This window comes from Leptonychotes weddellii, chromosome 9 (assembly GCF_054177405.1).
Source record: "Leptonychotes weddellii isolate Sample4059 chromosome 9, ASM5417740v2, whole genome shotgun sequence".
NCBI lineage: Eukaryota > Metazoa > Chordata > Mammalia > Carnivora > Phocidae > Leptonychotes > Leptonychotes weddellii.
In genome coordinates, this window is record NC_138377.1 from 27046840 (window position 1) to 27060594 (window position 13755).

General features: G+C 53.1%; 1 protein-coding gene across 2 annotated transcripts in view; it reads right to left on the minus strand.

Annotated features, from left to right (window-relative positions):
• The window catches only part of LOC115941335 (uncharacterized), an 86876-nt gene extending 82130 nt beyond the window's left edge, over positions 1-4746 (minus strand). Inside the window, exon 1 of one of the 2 annotated variants that reach the window (XR_014148384.1) lies at positions 4438-4715. Coding sequence is in view for 1 of the 2 variants with exons in the window: in XM_081830315.1 (XP_081686441.1) it covers positions 4438-4660 (223 nt within the window). In the remaining variant the exon portion in view is untranslated. Of the gene's footprint in view, positions 1-4437 lie in introns of both variants that reach the window. The other variant, XM_081830315.1, reaches the window with a different exon arrangement.
• Positions 4747-13755: the final 9009 nt, after the last annotated feature.

Sequence of the window (13755 nt, forward strand, 5' to 3'; positions counted from 1 at the left end):
TGACTAGCTTGTTCACTGCCAATGGGTGGGTTTCCTTCTACCCCCAAGGTCCTCTCTGCAGTGGGGGAGGTAATGCTGCCCTTTTCCACATAGGAAAAAACACACCAGTTTCTTTCCATGGGATGCAAACAATCAGGAGGAAGGACATGATTTAGGAAAACTCTAGCCCCCCACCATGTTGAGCAATTGGGGTCTTCGCCCATCCAAGCCCCCCAGTGTGGCTCACACAAAACAGAGAGAGATCCTCACAGCTGTGCTCTGAGTATGGTCAGAGATATAGACCAAAACATTCCCTTCCTCACAGGGTCAGGAAGACACTGCTTGGATCCATTTCCTTAGACCAGGGATTATCAAACCTGGCATGTATCTGTATCACCTGGAGGGCTTGTGCAAACAGTCTGTCAGCTCTCACCTTCAGAGTTTGAGACACAGTGCATCTGGGGTGGGGTCTGAGAATTTGCATTTCTAGTAAGTTCCCACATGATGCTGCCGCTGCTGATCCATCCCTTAGACTGTGATGCTCGGTCTCTCAAAGCCAAGGTTAAGTGTGATACCTTGAGAGTAACACTATAACCTGCTACCATCCATTAACGGTAGAGGATGCATGCCTTCTTTCAGATTACCCAGATCGGGAAGAGGGAAAGGTAAGTTTCAGGGAGGGGAGGGGAGGGCCTGGGAAAGAATCCAGAGTGAGGGTTGCTGCCCAGAGGGGAGGGCAGACGTGTATCATACAGGAAGGTCCCAGGATGAGAGCCAGAAGGAACCTGGGGCCGATCTGGGTGCAGAGGTGGCCAGGGAAAACATGTTTGAGAGCTGGTCATTGGGTGGTAAAAAGAGCACTGGACTTGGAGTCCGGAAACTTGCAGTCCTCTCCCATAGGGCCTTGCAGCTGCTGGCCGCCACCAGGGTGAGCCACTCTGGAGGCATCTGAAGCCGATCTCTAACATCTCCCACTGGTAGAGCCCGCCCAGTTTCTGTGCCCAGGGCACCATCGGGCACCAGGCCCGAGACCCAGCGCGGGAAACCTCCAGACAGTGCAAAGCGCTCTGCCATCTTCTTGCCGACTTCTTACCCGCGCTCCTGGCAGGGTTGTGCTGTGCCAAGGGTTAGCGTGGGTGGCCGTGACTCACTCAGCCTCGCGCGGAAGCAGATGCTGCTAGCGCTGCCACGGAAACAGGCTAAATCCGTCCCAGTCCCCGTAGGGGGCAGAGAACAAGCTGCCTGCAGCCAGTGAGTCGGGGCCGCGCTGGGTCCGCCGTGGGTGCAGCCGGGGAAGCAGCGAGCACGGCCTGTACCGTGCTGGCCCCGGCTCTGCCCCCGGAGCTGCGCTGGCAGCAGCGGCAACAGGAGCTGGTGCAGGGATTGGAGCATGTGGCCAGGGGCAGACGGAGCTGTGTGTGCTCGGGGCACAGCCTGTGCGATGTTTATGCTTATTGGGGTGGGGGGAAGAGATGAGACCCTCACTCTTGACTCTCTTCCTGCACTTTTTGGAAAGGTCTAACTCCTCTGAAGCTGCTCCCTTACTAGACAATGTGGAGCTGCCCTCCCTCCCAGCTGGCCAGAAATATTACCACCACCGCCCCCGCCCCCCCACTGAGAAGGGGAAACTGAGGCCAGAGGTTGCAATGACCTAAGCAAAGTCCCACAGCTTTCAGAGGCACAGTCAGGCTGGGCTCCCGCTACCCTGAACACTGGATCCTCATTGTTTCCACTGGACACTGCCTCCCCAGGAAACAGTCTGCTGGGCCTTGGGCAGTTTGCTTTGTCATGAATATCTGCTCTTCAAAGCAGTGGGCAGTGCCATTAATAACACACTCTGCTTTTCCTAAGAGCAGCAGTGAGTCTCCAGCCAGCTCGCCCCACCTTCATCAGCTCCTAAGCCGGGCCAGTGAGTTTCCACCTGCCCTACCAACTAGCCAGCGGAAACCCCGAGTTTCCTGTTTGCCCAATATCCTATCATTACCGAGTTAGGAACAGAGCCAGAGCTGGGTGTCCTAGGTTTGTAGACCAGCTTCCCCTACCCCCGTGCATGTCCTACCTGGTGATTCTCGTGCCATTTCCCCAGGTGCCCCCTTTCTATTCCCAGCAGAGGCTCACAACTGGGTGTGGTGGCATCCACACATCTTTATGCCTGGAGGCCCCTCAGCCCCACCACAGCCGCTGCCCCCTTCCCCAAGCCCCCTGCTGCGGGGGGCAGGGTGGCTGGGAGCAACCTTCCGCTTCCTTTTCATGGTGGAGTAAAGGCCTTTCCCTGCCCTCCCTGTGTCTTTGATCCATCATGTCCTTTCTCCTAATGGCTCAACTTCGGCCTTTCTGTGAGCTCCTCCTCAGTCTGTAAACATGCTTCTGTCTCTCTCACGAGAAAAAGCAATGAAACGAACAGGTCACTCTCCTTCCCTACCCGAAGAGCTGCTTCTTAAAGTGGCCTGAGGTTGTCCTCTCCCCTTTCCTACCTCCGGAGAGCTCCAAGTGTCTCCCTGGGAAGCCCCGCTCTTCCTCCTCGCTGGCTGCCCCACCACCTGCTGGTGTCCCCTGACCCCCCCCCCCCCGCCCCGCCCCATGGTCATATCAACACCTGAGGCAGTCTCTGATATCCCCAACCTGTCTGGACCTCAGGGCACCAGAGAGGGCTGGGGTCCTCCCACCCCTGCCGCCAGGCATCTTCTCTCCATCAAGCAGTTAGACTTGTGCTCAGCCTTCCGGACCCATCCCCTTGAGCTCCAGCCTTTGCCCTCCTTACCCTCCCCTGCCCCCAAACCGGGCTCTCCACCAGTCTATAGGACCAGCTAAAAAAAGGGATATCTGTTATCCCCTTCATCTCTTCGGGCTTTTTCCCTACCAAAAATATTTTATCCTCCCCAAGTTAAAGGAGACAATCTCCCCTGCTTGGGAGAGACACAGGCAGGGACTGGAGGGTGTGTAGGGTGGGGAGGAGAGCAGGGGGCTCCTGTGGGGGCGCTGGGAGCAGGAGCCTACAGCCAACAGGGCCCTTCTGCACTGGGTCAATTCTTACGAAACGGAGCAGAATCCTAAAAAAAGAGACCACTACAGAGTAGAAGGAGAGGGTCTCACTCTGTCTTGAAGCTGAAGGGTAGCTTTGAAAGAGGTGGGAGAAAATGTTTCCTTTGATCATAGTCTAAGAACCACCTGGAAAGCCGGGCAGACTCGTCTCTTCCCAGCTTTGCCGGGTCAGATGTCCTGTGAGGGCACCACGCTTCCCTGCCTGAGCACCTGCACCACGACGGCGAGTGGCCCGCCCCACCGCCGCCCTCCTCCCTGTGCCACTCTGCAGGGCAGGGAGGTGGCTCCCACTGGAGTCAGCCCGCTGAGACCCAAGGCAGAAAGGGCCTGTGCCTTCGGTCAATGCACTTTGCGGACACTGAAGCTCTCAACTCAAGGTGCCCCTGAAAATGGCAAGCAATTCTCTGACACCAGAGCCCAGGCTGTCAGCTGGCCAACTCCCATCCCAGGAGAAGACTTGGCCAGGCTTCTGGAAACGGCACAGAAAACCCAACACACTGAGCAGCCCCACATAGATTCTTTCCAAAGCCGCTTGGCATTCACCAAAATGCAGACTGTCACATTTCAGAGGGGACAGTCCTGCTTGCTTAGGCAGGACTACTATCAGATGACCCACCTGTGAGGTTTGACGAGTTCCCAGAGCAGAAGGCTCCCTGGGAGACTAGGAATCTATAGAAGGGACTTTGGGAAATGGAAAGGTCTTCCTGATTTTGATCTGAAATCTGCCTCCTTGTAACTTCCACCCACCTGATTCCGCTCACTGGTCCTTGGAAGAAAATGTCTCATCATGCACCGAATTGGTCTTATGGTAGGTAGCTAGAGGAGGCGAGGATGGGCTTGTTTGCCTCTTTTCTAGAATGAGATGCCTCTGGAGGCCAAGGGGGTTGTGAAAAAGCTACAGCGGGAGCTGGTGAGAGAACGAAAGTGTCTCCACTCTTCAGGCCAGTCCCTTCCATTAACCTGCGGTTCTTCATCCTTGCCAGGTGTTTCTGAGCACCTACCACACACATCTGGAACGCTGGAAGCCTAGGACCCCCTCGCCCCTTTCCAGAGAGTCCTTAATTCCAGCTTGTCCAGTGTACACACACACACACACACACACACACACACACACACACACGATTCACAGCACATGCTCAGCCAGCAGCCGGGGTGGCTCATCTTCACCCAGGAAGGTCAGTCTGGAAAACCAGGTTTCTTCCTTACTTTCAGCTGCACACACACCCCCTTCCCCCCCACCACAGGCCAACAGGCAGGAAAGGGACCATGTGGAGAAGCTGCTCTTAATCAAAGAGAAGGGCCTGAACTTGAAGGAGAAGGGCCTGGAGAAGAGTTTGGAAATGACAGCCATCAGCGCTGGGCTTGGAAAGACAGCAGAGAGAGAGCTCGTGGGTGTGTGGGTGGGAGGGTGCTCACCGGTGCCAAGGCTGAGTCGTGTGGCAGCAGGGAAGGCGGGGAGCAGGGCCCTGAGTGGTGCCAGAGCTGCAAACCAGAACCGCAAGGCCTGGTCTCCACAAAGGCAGGTCCTAGCAACTTCCAAGCCCTTGGCCGGGCTCCACCCCCAGAGATGTGCCCTCATCCTTCTTAAAGGCACGGTGCTCCAATTCCCGTGTCCGGCTGAATATCCAGCCCGCAGCATTAGTGCTCAGTCCTCCAGGCTTCGTTTTCTCTCCCTTGGGTGGCAACATTGACTCTACCAAATCCTTTAGGCAAGAGAGACCCAGGCTCTATGCTCTGCAGCTTGTGGATGCAAGAACTGACATCTTCTCTCATGGACCAAATGTGTCTCCCCCCACCCCCAAATTCATATGTTGAGGCCCTACTCCTCAGTGTGGTTGGTATTAGAAGGGGGGCCTCCGGGAGGTAATTAGGTTTAGATGTGGTCTGGAGGGTGGAGACCCCATCGTGGGATTAGGGTCCGAAGAAGCAGTCAGACCAGAACTTTCTCTTGCCGCCATGTGAAGACACGGAACGGCAGCCCGGCGCCTGCGAGCCAGGAAACGGATCCTTGACCAGGAGCCAAATTTGCCAGCACCTTGATCTTGGACTTCCCAGCCTCCAGAACTGAGAGAGATAAATGCCTCTAGTTTCTAAGCCACCGGGTCTGTGGTATTCTGTTAGAGCAGCCTGAGCTAAGACAACCTCTCAGATGCTCAGAAGGAGAATCTGCAGAGATTTGGTAACCCAAAGAGCACTGCAGAGAAGGCCAGATGTGCCAAGCTCCGTTTCTCATGGTGGAAGGGGCAGGGAAAGAGAACTGTCATCTCTGTGAAGGCCGCCTTTGGCCCTGATCTCTGGCTGTCACCAAGCTGAAGGGCAAGTGTTGGAATTCAGGGCTCCCGGTATGGATCTGACAAAAGACGGTTCCAGAAGAGGTGAATATTCCCAAGTAATAGTGGGCTGTGGAATTCCAGACAGGTGCGAAATGAAAGTTAGACCCGGGCACTCATCCCGTCTTTGCCACGAGTAGCTGTGCAGCCTTGGGAAATCACCGCTCCTCTCTGAACTTGGGTTATTTCATCTCCCACCCGAGGATAAAACCCGGTCCGCTCCACCTTCTTCAAGGAGGGCTGTAATCTGACATATATGAAGGCACTTTGAAAAAAATGTAAATAGAAGGATGAATTTTTTTTTTGAGAGAGAGAGAGAGCACGCTTAGTTAGCACTGGAGAAACCAAGAAAGGCTTCAGGGACGAGGAACCAAGGAGGAGCCAAGTGGCCTGGACAGATGCCATTCATAATGACAGTTTCATCTGGGCCAAGGCAGAAAGTTCCTATGTGAGATCCTGGGAGAAGACAGGGACACTAGGAGGCTGAGTCAGAGGGGTGGATACACAGAGGCGCACAGGACCATAGACAGATCCCTAGCCCAGTGGAGCCAGGGTAAGAGGCTCAAGTCAGCATCGCTGAGCCTAGAGCCCAGACCAGGTAAGGGTAGAATCTGCTTGCAGATAGCTCCAGAGTAACTAAGCCTTCCAGGTGAGCCATGGATACCCGGCCTATAGTTTTGGCTCAGTGTCACAGGCCATGGGATGTGGGGCACGTGGGATGAGCCTACTGACTGAAAGGACCAGGTGAAGTGCAGACAGTGGGGAGGATTTCAGGATGTGGAGAGATCCTGGGTGATGGGTGGGAAGGGAGTGGGCTCAAGTTCCAGCAACGGTATGGTGACATGACAGGCCCGGGCTGGGAAGACAAAGTCTGGAAATGTGGCCCAGTGTCACGTGGGCATATTTGGGGGGGGGGGGTGGGGGTCAAAATGAAAAGCAAGGATGGAAAGCCAGGTAAGGCCAGGGCTTGATGCCCACCAAGAAATGTGGACTTTTTCCTGCAGGCAATGGGGGGCCATTGGCTGGTTTTGAGAGTATCTTGATAGGGCTGGTTACCTGCAACAGTGTGGGAAACTCAAGGCAAAAATGACAATTTGGCAAGAAGTAACAGAGAGAATTACTAGAGCAGAGGTTGTAGAGAATAAAGGACAGCAGGGTGATTGGCTCCACAATCAATCGTCGCCAAGTAGTGACACCTCTGAAAGGACTTTCCTTGTTCTGGGAGCTTCTACCATTTCTGCCCCCTTCCTAACAGCACTCAGGTTTCCTTTTGAGGCATTAACTCCTCCCGGATACAGCCTGACAGGGCCTATCCCTAGCTCAGGAGCAAGCCTGTGCCTCCAGCTGGGACGATCTGCAAGGCCTCCCTGGAACCCGAATCTCCAGCAGAATGAAACGAAAAAGGTGAAGGGTAGGATTCTGCCCTCCCGCGCACTCTGTCCACCATAAGGCCATTCTTGTCTATCCTGCTTCTTAGGCCTTGGAGTGGCCCAGATTCCCATCTATTTCCAAGCCTGGTTCTTCAGACTTCTATCAATTCTGTAAAAATCTGGTATCCTTCAAAGAAATCCTCCCTGGCCAGGAAAACTAAGCTACTTACAACCGAGAAATCCTAACTGAGCGACCAGCCTTAGGGATCCACTTCTAGCCTCTGTGTTTTGGCTCTTTTCCTTCCATATCCTGACTTCTTCCCCAGTGGGACCTGGCCTTAGCAGCCCAAGACCAGAGAAGGAAAGCCCAGGGTTGGGGTTCTAATTGTGCCCATTGCTTAACCATCCTTGAGGCGTGGAAGTAAAATCATGTATAGGCCAGCAGCCCCCACTCCTTAGTTAAACAGAGTGGAGGAAAAAGCTCCTAAAGATGGGCAGAAAAAACAGTACTTCTCAAAGCCAGGCATCCTGTTAGGGTGCAGACTGCATGGCTGGGTCTGGGTCTGGGCCTGGAATTCTGCATTTTTGACCCGGCCCCCATTGAGGTCGATGCTCCTGGTGCTCGCGACTTGCATACTTTGCTAGCAAACTCTACATGGTGTACACCAGGTGGCAGAGAAGGCATTTAGGCAATTTAGCAGACCTCTGATAATCAAAACAGCTGTTTGAGTAGAGTCCCTGGGGTGAAAGCCAGGTTACTGTGAGCTGAGAGGGATGGGTGTTGGAGGGAGAGCGGATGACAGAGGGGGTAGAGCTCCCGGCCTGCGACATTACCTGCCCACCTCAGCGTGTCGGAGGGCCGTGCTTCTCAGAGGGGTGCCCTGGAGAAGTACGTAGCCATGCTTGTCAGGGAGGACAGAAACATGAAAGCCTGTCCATCTCCTGCTCCCTCTGCCTCTTGCTCTCCCAGGGTCAACCCTGCCGCACCTAATGGGCGTCAGGCATTGTGGCCCCTCCTCAGCTCATTCGGTGTTCCTGGCCTCTGAGGGACTCTCCACTCTTTTCCTTCCTTCTCCCATCCTAGCCCGTGTTTCCTCTTCTTCATCACCTCCGAGAACATTTTCAAGTAAAATAGAGGATGTAGACAGGGTCAGGTCATTCCATTTCTCTGCTCAAAACCCTCCAATGGCTCTCATGTAACTCAAACCCAAATCCTTACAATGGCTTCCAATGCCTCACGTGACTTGGCCACCCATTTATCTCCGACCTTATCTCTTCCCATTCTCTGCCTCACACAGGACTCCCGGCTCTTCCTCACACACACAACACAGGTTACACCTTAGGGCCCCTACATTTGTGCACATGGTGAATCTCCTCATCTCCTTTACCTCTTTGCTTAAGTCACCTTCTTCACACAAAAACTCACACACGAATGTTCATAGCAGCAGTTCATAGCACTATTCACAGTCACCAAAAGGTGAAACCAACCCCAGTGTCCATCAACAGATGAATGGATAAACAAAATGTGGTGTATCTATACAGTGGAATGTTCTTTGGCCCTAAAGAGGAATGAAGTATTGATACATGCTACAATATGGATGAACCTCGAAAACATTATGTGACATAAAGGACATAAAAGGCCACATGTGTTGTGATTCCATTTATAGGAAATGTCCAGAATGGGCAAACTATAGAGACAGAAATGGATCGGTTGCTTAGGGCTGCAGGGAGGGAGGAATGGGGAATTTACAGCTAATGGGTACAGTGTTTCGTTTTGGAAAGATGAAATGTTCTAAGATTGATTGAGGTAGTTGGGTGCACAAGTCTACCTACAACTAGTTTTCAGTACATGCATTTTAAATGGGTGTATGGTATGTAGATTATAGCTCAATAAAGCTCTTACCCAAAAAAGTCATCCTCTCCATGGTCCTGTCCTGACCACTAGATTACAAGCCCCCTCCCCCAACTAGCTTCTTCAGTCTCTTGTGCCCTGCTCTACTTTTTCCCAAGGCTTAATACCTTCCAACAAACTATGCAATTCCCTTTTTTTTTTTTAACTAATTTTTTGTTTCTTGTCTCTCTCCCCCACTGCAACGTAAGCTTCAGGAGGGGAGGGAGTTTTTCCTTTTTCTTTCGTTCCCTGATGTGTAGTGTCTAGAAGAGAGCTGGGACTGCAGTAGGTTAGGTACTCAGTAAGTATCTGCTCAGTGAAGGAAGGAACAAGCATGAGAGTTCTAGGGAAGAAGCCTGGGGCTGAACACATAGCAGGTGCCCAGTTCCTGGCTGCCGCTGGATCAGAACACAGCAGTCGAGAGGAAGTGGGAGGGCGTGCTTTGCTTCACAGATTTCATACCCACCACCTCTCCTCACTCTATTGTTTTCCACAGTTGCGGATGGTAGCAGTCTCCTGCGGGAGACCACGGAAGAGCTGTGGCCACAAACTCCCACAAGGCTGGGGCCATCAGATGGCAGCGAGCAGCCACCACCCGGAGACCTGCCTGCGCCTGAAATGTGCAGCTCTGCACTTAAAAAAAAAGAAAACAAAAAAAAACACAACTGTGGTAAAATATAACATAAAATTTGCCATTTTAAGCATTTTAAAGTGTAGTGGCATTTGAAGTTCAGTAGCATTAAGTACATTCACTGTTACGTAACCGTCACCACCATCCGCCTCCAGAACATTTTCATCATCCCAAACTAAGACTCTGAACATGTTAAACATGAACGCCCCTTTCACTTCTCCCCCAGTCCCAGGCAACCAGCATCCTACTTCCTGTCTCTAGAAATTTGGCTGCTTTAGGCACCTCCTATCTGTGGAATCACATAAGCGAAATCAGCCTTTTGTGTCTGGCTTATTTCACTGAGCATGAGGTCTTCAAGGTTCATCCATACACGATAGCATATATCAGAATCCCCTTCCTTTTTAAGGCTGAATAATATTCCATTGTATGTGTAGACCACACTTCGTTTATCCACTCATCTGCTGATGGACACCTGGCTTGTTTCACCTGGTGACTATTGTCAATGATGCTGCTGTGATATCTGCTCGAGACCCTGCTTTTACCTCTTCTGGGTAGACACCCACAAGTGGAATTGCTGGATCACATGGCAGTTCTACATTTAACTTTTGGAGGAACAGCCATGCTATGTCCACGTGGCTCTGTTCTTTGCAGTCAATGAGCGCAAGGGTTCCCCTCCAGCCCTCCGGCCCACGTCCATACCCCAGAGTCGGCTCCGGGCGGGTGCTGTGTTCATCCAGGAGGTGGGTATTCTCATCCCCGTCTTACAAGTGAGAGGAGACTGAGGCCCAGGAGGTCCGTGCACCCGGCCTGGTTGCAAAGTGAGTAGGGCAGCCAAGCTGGGACTTGAGCCTACTCCGCTGACTTCAAGTCCCATCTGCCACACCAGCGGCTCCTGGTGGCCTCCCACAGCTCTCATCTGGCTCCCAGATGCTTGTATTTGGTCATCAGGTCTTTCCAAAGTAACAGTGTATTAGCTTCTGTGGGAAATGATGTTATTCCCAATTATTTAGTGCTCATGCCTGTGGGAGGCATGCCCTCCTCGCTGTTGACCTTGGACCTGGCTATGTGCTTTGCTTTGGTCAATCCAGGGTGAAGAAGTCACAGGCACTCATCATCTCAGACACGAGATTCAGTCACTGCTCCTTTTCCTTTGCTGTAAGAATGGCAGGTCCCAGGCAAGGGCAGCCTCTTCTGCCTGGATCCCAGAGCAAAGAAGTCATGTGGGCAGAGGCCCAGCTAACCCGAGCAGGGAGCCCAGCCGCCCCAGACCTGCAGTCCACATGGAACATGAACAACGCAGGAATCTGTGCTGCTGTGGGTCACCGAGAGTTTGGGGTTCTTCCTTACCCAGCATAAATTAACAAAAGCTGCTTGATACTGCATCTGCTGTTTAACTCTTTGGAAAGTTCTCATGTAATATGTGGCCTCTTCTGAAAACTTAAGATTTGCCACCTCTGGGTTCACAGTGTCACTTGGCTGCCGGTGGGCAGACCTGCAGAGTACCTGCCGCTTTTACAGGGAGCCTACATCTCCCCATGAGCCACAGTCCTCAGCACTCTTCCCTGCCCCGGCCACGGTCTCTGGACAAGTCCCCAGGTTCTGCTAAGACCTGATAGTGCTGCTCCCTGGGACTGTGCCCTTTGTGAATCTCAGCAGAGAGAGGGAGCCACGGGGCACCAGCCTGGGGCTCCAGAGCAGCAGGTTCAAATTAGTAGCAGTCGGCTGTGTGATAGGGGACGATGTCACTCCCCTCCCTGGGCCCGTGTTTTCTTCCATGAATGGGAGGAGATTCACCCAGGAGATCTCAGGGCACCCCGAGACAGTACCGTGACCAGAGAACACCAGGCTTTCCTGCCACAGAGATGTGCTGGCAGCTGGGGGGCGGGCGGGGGGTGGGCGGACAGCTGATGGCGGTGTTCGCAGTCTCCCCACCCCCGCCTCACGGCTCAGAGCAGGGGAGCAGCAGGGTCGAGCCCCACCGGGAACTTTGTGATGGGAACTTGGCCTTGCACTGAAAGAACGTGCCCTGGACACCTGGAGTGGGACCCCCAGCCCCCTTCCCCAGGCCTAGAGTGCCCCTACTCATCCTCTACCTGACTGCAGACCGTATGTGGAGCATTTCAGAAATATTACGTATGTTTTCAGGTGGGCAAACCTTTCTGCAAGTCACACTTACTCGTTCCCTGATGAAAGTCCCTGGAGGCACGGTGCTGGGGCCTCGAACTCACAGGATGGAGGAGATGGGGAGGACTCTCGGAGGCCCTGACCTCTGGCTGATGGATTTGTTGTTCCCAAGTCTGTCCCCAGAAGCTCAGCTCCAGGTTCCCAGAGGCACACAGGACTAAGCCCCATGAAGCACACCCAAGCCAGGGACCCAAGAAGAATGGCTGCTTTAGGAACCCATGGAGGGTTTATGAAGCTTTGTAGCCTTCTGAACCCACTGCCTCCATCCCATTAAACGTTTTTGAGGGGAGGGAACATTTCTGTGTCCACACATCCTGCGTGTGCAGTTTGTTGAATTTTCTCCAAATGAATGTACTTCTGTAACCCAAATCAAGAGAGAGATGGCAGAATGCCATCACCACCCAAGAAGTCGCCCCCTACCTCACACTTTTCCAGCCCCCATCCCAAGAGCAACCAAGGCCCTGACTTCTAACAGCATGGGTGAGCCCTGCCTGGTTTTGAACTTCACCTAAATGGAATCACACAGCATTACTCCTTTGTGTCTGGTTTCTTGGGGGCAACATTACTGTGTGAGATTTGTCCTCACTTCTCTTTAGTTCTGCAGAAATAGGAGCAAGGGGTGACAGGAAGGGGGAGTAGGTAAACAGAAGTGGGAGGGTGGGGTGGCGATCCAGCCGGGGCCCCTCAAGCTCCTGTGATTCCAAAGGAGTGCTGGACCTCAATTTGGACATGAGCTTGACCTGTGGAAGGGTCAGACCTTGAGTGAGGAAGTCTTGCCGGCACATGATGGGAGTGGGAAAGAGGGGACACGTGGAACCTCTTTTCCAGCTTTGCTTCCCAGAACCTTCCTTCGAACATGTCAGGCCCTGGACAAGGGAAGCGTTTGCAGAAGTGGCATGAGGCTTCCCTGGGGGCCTCCTCTGGAATGTTCACCATGGGCAGCTGGGGTGCTGGAGGAGGGCTGGGAAGGGTTACAGGCCATCTGAGGAGTAAGAGCCAGTTCAGATGCACCCTTGGCTGTAAAGAGGAGTTTGGTCCCAAGCAGCCCAGATGATAGCTAAGGCCTTCTACACCTGTATTTTTGTGCATTTTTAAGAACTATGGTAAAATATACATACCATAAAATTTACCGTTTTAAGTGCACAATTGGGCAGCATGAAGTGCATTCACACTGGTATGCAACCATCACCCCCATCCCTCTACCGAACATTCTCTTCTTTCCCAGCTGAAACTCCGTACCCATTGAACAGCAACTTCTGGTCTTCTGAAAGCTTCAAGACAAGGAGTAAATTTCTAATGGTGGAATTTCTGAAAGTTAGTTTTTGGGGGAGAGGGCCCAGCATCTAAGGCGGGTGCAAATCCTGGCCTTTGTGGAGAGGAAATAGTCTGAGTTTATCTGGGCCGCTGCCCTGCCCGCCTCCCTAAAGACTGGGGCTGTGTTTTCCCTGTCCTTGTTCGCTCTACTGGACTTCGGACTCTGTGTCCATTTGGTCCTGGACTACCCAGGGATAGTTCCTTACACTATCTTGTTTCTTTAAACCCAGCTGGGCTGCTGAGGAGGGCTCTGTCATCCAGGGCGTGGGCCAGGGGGCATCTTGGAAGACTAACTGCCCCCCTGATGAGAAACGGATGCTGGGGGAACTCCCGCTGTGGTTCTTTCTCACACTCAGATACCAGAGACCTGGTCCTCTCAGCAAACGGAGCTTTTCCTGTCCTCAATGGATAACCCAGAATCCCCGGCAGGGGTCTAAAAGAAGCCAGGCTGAGCCTGGAAGGAATTAGACTCTGGGACATAAGAGTCCTCTCGGAAAAGGAAACATGTCACAAGTCTACAAGCTATGTTCTTAGATCCACCACCTAGAGGGAGAGCCTGACAGGTCCCTAGAGATCATGCAGGGCTGTGCTGGAACGGTTAGCTCAACCAGAGACACCTGCAAAGGCTCGGCTGAGCTCTCCGAGGGCACGAAGGCTGCTGGGGCTGTCTCCGAGGTTCCACAGACTAACCCAGCGCCACCCAGGGTCCCCAGAGCGCTGCCCTGCCTCATCGGAGCATGTGGTTCCCACGGGAGGGGGACCGTGTCAGAGCTGAGCCCACTCCCACGATGGGCAAGGCACAGGGCCTGCTCTCCAGCCCGGTGTGCCCGTCTGAAGAGGGAGCTCAGCTTAGCCCGGGGGCTTGAAGCAGGCAAGGGGACAAGGCCCTATGTTCCCACCCTGCATTCAGTGCCCAATCCGAGGGAAGATCATTCCAGGCTTGTTTAAAGTTAAATATCTTATTTTTTTTTCTTTTAAAGACAGGATTCTTTCTTTTCAATTACATGAGGCTTT